At 50.5% G+C, this 7,586-nt stretch overlaps 1 protein-coding gene and 1 long non-coding RNA gene across 22 annotated transcripts in view; one reads left to right on the plus strand and one right to left on the minus strand.

Moving 5' to 3' along the window:
• Positions 1 to 7,586, minus strand: part of MSTO1 (misato 1, mitochondrial distribution and morphology regulator) — a 54,599-nt gene that overhangs the window by 1,686 nt on the left and 45,327 nt on the right. For 4 of the 21 annotated variants that reach the window (XM_024242894.3, XM_024242888.3, XM_024242879.3 and 1 more), the window contains exons 1-11: positions 2,952 to 3,115; positions 2,724 to 2,859; positions 2,163 to 2,232; positions 1,980 to 2,055; positions 1,668 to 1,722; positions 1,444 to 1,582; positions 1,171 to 1,288; positions 955 to 1,089; positions 701 to 853; positions 295 to 426; positions 37 to 221 (exon numbers count right to left, since the gene is read on the minus strand). In XM_024242894.3, the coding sequence (XP_024098662.2) occupies positions 37 to 221; positions 295 to 426; positions 701 to 853; positions 955 to 1,089; positions 1,171 to 1,288; positions 1,444 to 1,582; positions 1,668 to 1,722; positions 1,980 to 2,055; positions 2,163 to 2,232; positions 2,724 to 2,859; positions 2,952 to 3,035 (1,283 nt within the window). In that variant the 5' untranslated portion in view covers positions 3,036 to 3,115. 21 annotated transcript variants of the gene reach the window in all.
• LOC129058496 (uncharacterized) lies at positions 2,731 to 3,625 on the plus strand. Its single transcript, XR_008523629.1, has 2 exons — positions 2,731 to 3,006; positions 3,392 to 3,625. It is a non-coding gene; the product is annotated as an uncharacterized LOC129058496 (long non-coding RNA).

Below are 7,586 nucleotides of genomic sequence, written 5' to 3' on the forward strand. Positions count from 1 at the left end.
ATCTGACAAGGACTCCTAAGGACCAACAGCTCTCACCTTGTGTGGCATGCTCTGTCTATACCCCTCAGCACCACTGACTGGGCAAAGCAACGTGTTCCAGAAGGCTCCCCACATGCAGACAGTGGGGTCCATGGGGTGGCTCCTCCAAACTGCATCAGGGAATCAGGAAGGGACTGGCCTGGAGCCAAGGGGAAAGGGATGATTGCTCCTGCTGTCACCACCTAAAGAGAAGGAAGAGAACACGTTATAGGACATTTTCTCAGCACTGACCCAACCCCTCACAAAGCTTCATACCTTTTTCCCACAGAAGCTCAGCATGTCAGCCAGATGAACCATGGAAACTGGAGAAGAACACAGGCGATAAGGAACAGTGACTGTGTCCAGGGCTGTAGCCAGGATGGCACTGCAGTGGAAGGGCAGAGTGGCCTGTAAGAAGACACCAAGAGGGGCACTTGGCCTTGGGCCTGGAGAATAATGTGTGGAGGCAGAATATTAACACCAGAGAGACCCAGGGGATGAAGCAGGGGTATGTTTGACCCCGGGCTGGACAAGCATAGGACAGTGTGATCTGAGAGGCCACATCACAGCTGAGTTCAAGCTCGGGCCTCAGGAACAGAGCCAGTAACAAGACAGCGGCTGACTGGGAGTATGAGGAGGCCCTATAGCCTGCTGCAGTCAGAACAAGAGCACCGAGACTTACATCATAATGCAGGTAAGGGAAGTTGACAGGTGGCTCAGGTCGTAGGCCCAGGCTCCCACCCAGGGACAAGGGGCAGACGAGAGAGCTGTGAGCAGTCAGGTGCACGAGACCAAAAGCTGTGTTTAATAGACGATAGATGTTTCTCTGGGCCTCCTGGTGAAGAAAGAGTAGTTTGCATTAAGCAACTCTCCCACTGGGATTCTCATTTGTCCCTCCCCACCATGTGACTGTTTACTTCTCTAAGTTCCACTCACCCCACGATGGTAGGGACCAGGTAGCAGGCCCCACGTTATTATTCCCCGCCCTGAATATTCATCTTGTAGCAGCTCTGCCGCCTTTGCGCCTACCCCAGAGAAGCCATCGTGCAGGTCACACAGGATCTGGAAGCCCTGGGCAGAGGTGAGTGATGAAAGATAGTTAGCAGGATGAGAAGAGCTTCCACCCTGGAGTGCACATTGCCACGCCGCTACCTGCAAGTAGTCACATTCCTCCACGTAGAAGTGCAGCCTGTCCTCCAGCTCTTCCTGGTACTTGGGTTCCTTTAGGACACTTTCCCCTTGGCCAAAAGCCTCCAGCCGACCTGCTTCCCTGCCACAAGTAAACACGATCCAAGACTTACATCTCTTCCCTCAACTCCTCAGCCTCTTGTCCTGGGGAAGGGCAGGGAAGATGGCCTCAAGAGCCTCATCCTGCATTGGTGGGGACCCACGTTTCTTGCCTCAAAGCCTCTGGGGTCCCCATACCCATCGTGGTTGTACTTCTGAATCATACAGATGCTCCGGGGATGGAGATGGACTCTGAGGAAGTCTGACCAGACCCTGATGCTGGCCTCTGTAGGGATAAGTGGTTTTGGAGTTGTAGCAGTGGTGAGTGGTGGGGAACCTGAAGACAAGCAGAAGAAATGTACCTTTCTCCACGTTTCTGCTCTACCCAAACCCCCATCCATCAGTATCTGGAGAAGTCTCACCTTTGCCATTGGGAATGGATTTGACCCTCCAAACACCATCACTACTCAGCACTCCCTGGGAGGGGTGAGAAAAATCTACATTTAGTTCCAGGCAGTTTAGAGGCAAAGGTTGTTTCATCCTCCTTGAGTTGGCTGGCCACACCGCATAGCCTCCTTTCTGTTCACCGAGTCGCAGTCCTTAGGAAAAGGAGTGCTTTTTCCCAAAATATCATTCTAAGACATTTAAAATGATTAAAATCCCCTTTTACCTGCCCCTATGGAGACCCTCGGGTTGTAGCACTGGGTTAAAAAGTTCAGGACAGAGGCCCTCACCTCTGCACTCAGAAAGTCCTGGAGATAAGGGTTCTTGGGATAGAGTTCCTCTTTGTGTGTGGTGAGCTTCCCCTGCCTGAAAGAGATTGGAGATTGATCAAAGAAACTGCACTCTGATCAGAGTTATCCAGCGTTCTGCGTACACACACGATCCCCACCCTTATCCATACATCAATTACACACCATGCTATTGCAGCATCCAACTGTTTGTCCCTGTAGAGTCCACCTTCCTCTTTTAGGGAGCTCAAACTACCTGTACAGAAATAACAAAGACAATGTTAGGTCAAAGCCTGGGCACCCTCCCCCTCTAGCTAACCTTCCTCTGATCACCTGACAACCTGCTGTCACCAGCTCTCCAGCACTTGGATCTTCCAAGCTTTCTGGGATATACACTAGTTGGGGGGGAAAACCCTGGCCTAGGAGAATCTAGATTACATCTTTCCGTTTCCAGCTTAGTCATTAGCTGTGGGACGGGGGGGAGGGGGGGGCGGGGAAACCACATCCAGGGGTCCGACAGGAGTGCTGTAGTTCAAGTCCTCACTCTCCAGGGCCTAGCAGCCTATTCCCGAGATGGCTCTTGAGCAACTGTCGTGGGCCCCTCGAGTGTTGGCATGTTGTGCTCAGCTCCTCATTTCCGATCCTGGAGCTCGGTAAGGTGGGAGGGTCTTGAAGATAACGGCAGTGCAAGGACTAGGCACGCGGAAGGGAAACACGGGGCATCGGCTGACTCTGCCACCACCTCACCCTTCAGATCCATGAGGATGAGTCGCGGCGTGTAGGTCTCCTGGCCGTGCAGCGTTCGGCCCGTACGATACAGGACGTCGGGGCACAGCTCTCCCAGGGGCTCCTTGGAATCGGTCGCTTGGCCCAGCGCAGCATCCTGGGGAAGCAGAGAGGACCAGGCGGGCCGGCTGAACGTCGGGAGTGTAGATCCCGAAGGGCTTCTCGGGGGCAGCTGCCGGCTGACCTCACCTGCTGGTTCCACCAGTGCGCGCCCACAAAACCGGCAAAATGTCCCAACTGCAGTGTGAGCACCTCCCGGGCCCCGCCCGCCATACTGCGAGGCTCCACGGGGCCGCAGCGCCCCAGCCCCGCCGCTCGCTGCTCCTAGCCGATTGGCTTGGCAGGCGCGTGGGCGGGTGTTATTCTCGGCGACCTATTGGTCCGCAAACACATCCTTTCCCATTGGAGAAACGATGCGCCGATCCTTTCCTGCCTCTTCCTAGACGTGGCCCAGTTCGGCTTCTCTGTGGTTGCCTGCGAGGGGCGGGGCTCCACGGGCCACGCCATTGCTCCTGCTCCACGTTGGAGCGGGTTGGGCGCCGTCTCCAGCGCTGACTTGGGGGCGTCAGGGCGCGGGCCGCGGAAGGCTCTGCCTCGTACTTTGCCTAAGGTCTTATCTCTTCTCACAGATCTCTCCGCTGGCTGATAGCTCCCCGGGCAAAAATAAAACCTTGCCAGAAAAGCGGAAGCTCCCCTAAAGCCTCCCATGCCCCTTCATCTCTTCAGAAGTCACGCGGACCACGACTAATACCCTGTGGACTGGCCTAGCTATCGTATCTCTATCATTTACGTGTATTTATCTATCTCTGTGTATCTAACACCTTATGTAAATAGAGTATGTATCTGTTGGCGTCTTTTGCTCAGTTTGGTTTATGTAATTCATATTTTTGCATATATCTATAATTCATTTTCATCGCTGCGGAATAGTCCATTGTATGAATACACCACCACTGATCTATTTTAAAGAAAGAATAGGCTGGGCGCGGTGGCTGACGCCTGTAGTCCCAGCACTTTGGGAGGCTGAGGCGGGCAGATCACGAGGTCAGGAGATCGAGACCATCCTGGCTAACACGGTGAGACCCCCCGCCTCTACTAAAAATACAAAAAAAAATTAGCTGGGCGTGGTGGCGGGCGCCTGTAGTCCCAGCTACTCGGGAGGCTGAGGCAGGCGAATGGCGTGAACCCGGGAGGCGGAGCTTGCAGTGAGCCGAGATCACGCCACTGCACTCCAGCCTAGGCGACAGCGAGACTCTGTCTCAACAACAAAAAAAGAATATATTCTGCTGATAATAGCTTTTGGGATTGTTTCCAATTTTTGGGCTATTAGGTTCTATGATTAACATTCTTGTGTGTATTTAGAAAGAAGGCAAGGGCCAGGTGCGGTGGCTTACGCCTGTAATCCCAGCACTTTGGGAGGCCGAGGCAGGAGGATCAACTGAGGCCAGGAGGTTGAGACCAGCCTGGCCAACATGATGAAACCCTGGTCTCTACTAAAAATACAAAACATGTAGCTGGGCGTGGTGGCGGGCGCTTGTACTCCCAGCTACTCAAGAAGCTGAGTCAGGGAATGGTTTGAACCTGGGAGTTGGAAGTTGCAGTGAGCCGAGATCGCGCCACTGCACTCCAGCCTGGGCAACAAGAGCAAACCTCTCAAAAAAAAAAGCCGGGCGCGGTGGTTCACGCCTGTAATCCCAGCACTTTGGGAGGCCGAGGCGGGCGGATCACGAGGTCAGGAGATCGAGACCATCCTGGCTAACACGGTGAAACCCCATCTCTACTAAAAATACAAACAATTAGCCGGGCATGGTGACGGGTGACGGGGCATGGTGATGGGTCCTGTAGTCCCAGCTACTTGGGAGGCTGAGGCAGGAGAATGGCGTGAACCCGGGAGGTGGAGCTTGCAGTGAGCCGAGATCGCACCACTGCACTCCAACCTAGGGAGAGCCAGACTCCATCTCAAAAAAAAAAAAAAAAAAAGATAAGGCAAATATTGGTTGGGCGCAGAGGCTCACGCCTGTATTCCCACGTTTTGGTGAGGCTGAGGCAGGAGGATCGCTTGAGTCCAGAAATTCGAGAATTTGAGGCTAGACTGGACAATGTAGTGAGACTCCCCCTCCCCCCACCCTCTCTATAAAAGAATTTTTCAAAAAATTAGCTAGGCAGCCCACATCTGTAGTCCTAACCAGAGGCTAGGGTGGGAGGATCGCTTCAGCCCAGGAATTGGACCACTGCACTCCAGCCAGAGACAGAGGGAGACCCTGTCTCAAAATTTTAAAAAGTGACAAAATGTTAATTGAATCTAGGTGAAGATTATAGGTGTTCTTTTGCAGTACTCTCTCAGCATTCTTGTAGGTTTGAAATTTTTTCAAAAAAAAAGGTTAGATGCTCTTATCTCTTCTGAGCTCTTTGTATTTTCACAAGTATTATATTTAGTTTTATTTATTTATTTTGAGACTGTCTCGCTCTCTTTGCCCTGGCTGGAGTGCAGTGGTGCAATCTCCCGGCTCACTGCAGCTTCAACCTCTTGGGCTGAAACGATCCTCCCACCTCAGCCTCCCAAGTAGCTGCAATTACAGGCATAGGCCACCGCACCCGGCTAATTTTTGTATTTTTTGTACAGAAGGGGTTTCACCATCTTTCCCAGGCTGGTCTCCTGAGCTCAAGCGATCTGCCCACCTCAGCCTCCCAAAATATTGGGATTACAGGCGTGAGCCAGTGTGCCCGGCTACTATTTCACTTCTCTAAGTATGATGTGGGCTGAAAAGTTTCAATAGATACTCTGACAGTTTAAGGAAGTTCTCTGTCCTGATTTGCTAAGAGTTTTGATCATGAATAGATTTGAATGTTTTTTACAGCTTTCTCCAAACCAAGATAATTACATTATTTTATCCTTCCTTTGTTGTGCTAATGAATAAATTACATCGTTAGATTTTCATGTAATACTATCTTGCATTCCTAAAATAAACCTAAACTCGGCCGGGCGCGGTGGCTCACACCTGTAATACTAGCACTTTGGGAGGCCGTGGCAGGCGGATCACAAGGTCAGGAGTTCGAGACCATCCTGGCCAACGTGGTGAAAACCCTGTCTCTACTAAAAATACAAAAATTATCTGGGCGTGGTGGCACATGCCTGTAATCCCAGCTATTTGAGAGGCTGAGGCAGGAGAATCCCTTGAACCAGGGAGTCGGAGGTTGCAGTGAGCCAAGATCGCGCCACAGCACTCCAGCCTGGTGACAGAGCAAGATTTCATCTCAAACAAACAAACAAAAAACCTAAATTCATTTATGTTGATTATCTTTTTAAAATATTGGATCTGGGGGTGTGGTGGCTCACACCTGTAATCCCAGCACTTTGGGAGGCCAAGGCGGGCGGATCTCGAGGTCAGAAGTTCGAGACCAGCCTGGCAAACATGGTGAAACCCCATCTCTACTAAAAACACAAAATTAGCAGGACGAGGTGGCGCGTGCCTGTAATCCCAACTACTCAGGAGTCTGAGGCAGGATAATTGCTTGAACCCGACAGGCAAAGGTTGCAGTGAGCCAAGATAGAGCCACTGCACTCCAGCCTGTGCAACAGATGGAGACTCTGTCTCAAAAAATAAATAAATATAAAATATTGGATCGGGGCCGGCTGCAGTGGCTCATGCCTGTAATCCCAGCACTTTGGAAGGCTGAGTCAGGTGGATCACTTGAGCCCAGAAGGTCAAAACAAGCCTGAGTAACATAGTGAGATCTTGTTGCTACAAAAAAAAAAAAAAAAAAAAATGCCGGGTGCGATGGCTCATGCCTGTAATCCCAGCACTTTGGGAGGCTGAGGCAGGTGGATCACCTGAGGTCAGGAATTTGAGAACAACCTGGCCAACATGGTGAAACCCCGCCTCTACTAAAAATACAAAAGTTAGCTGGCAGTGGTGGCACACGCCTGTGGTCCCAGCTCCTCGGGAGGCTGGGGCAGAAGAATCTCTTGAACCTGGGAGGCGGAGGTTGCAGTGAGCCGAGATCACGTCATTGCACTCCAGCCTGGGAGACAGAGTGAGACTCCATCTAAAAAGAAAAAAAAAGAAGAAGAAGAAAAAATAGAAAAAAAAAAGTTGTATCTTGGCCAGGCACAGTGGTTCACACCTGTAATCCCCAGTATTTTGGGAGGCTGAGGCAGGTGGATCACTTAAGTCCAGGAGTTCGAGACCAGCCTGGCCAACATGGCGAGACCCCATCTTTACTAAAAATACAAAAAAAAAAAAAAAAAAAAAAAAAAAAAAAGGCTGGGCATGGTGGCCAGTGCCTGTAGTCCCAGCTACACGGGAGGCTGAGGCAGGAGAATTGCTTAAACCCAGGAGGCGGAGGTTGCACTGAACTGAGATTATGCTACTGCAGTGCAGCCTGGGTGATAGAGCAAGGCTCTGTCAAAAAAAAGAAAAAAAAAGTTGGATCTATTTACTGATATTTTGTTTTGCATCCATATGTATGAATGGGATTGGTTAATTTTCCTTTTCTTTAATGTTCTTGTCAGCATTTGATATTAGAGTAACAGTGGCCTCAAAAACAAGTTGGGAAGTATTTTCCCTTTTCTATTTTCCACAAGAATTTATATGAGATTGGCATCATTTCTTTAAATGTTTGCTAGAGTTTACAGGCCAAGTTATATAGACCTAGAGTGGGTTATTTCTTTGTTTTTGTTTTTAAGACATTATCTCATTGTCAGCCAGGCTGGAGGGAGTGCAATGGCTGGATCAGAGCTCACTGCAGCTTGAACCCCTGAACTCAAGCGATTCTCACACTTCAGCCTCCGGAGTAGCTGTGACTACATGATTTTAAACCTTTTTT

Source organism: Pongo abelii, chromosome 1, assembly GCF_028885655.2.
Source record: "Pongo abelii isolate AG06213 chromosome 1, NHGRI_mPonAbe1-v2.0_pri, whole genome shotgun sequence".
Classification (NCBI taxonomy): domain Eukaryota; kingdom Metazoa; phylum Chordata; class Mammalia; order Primates; family Hominidae; genus Pongo; species Pongo abelii.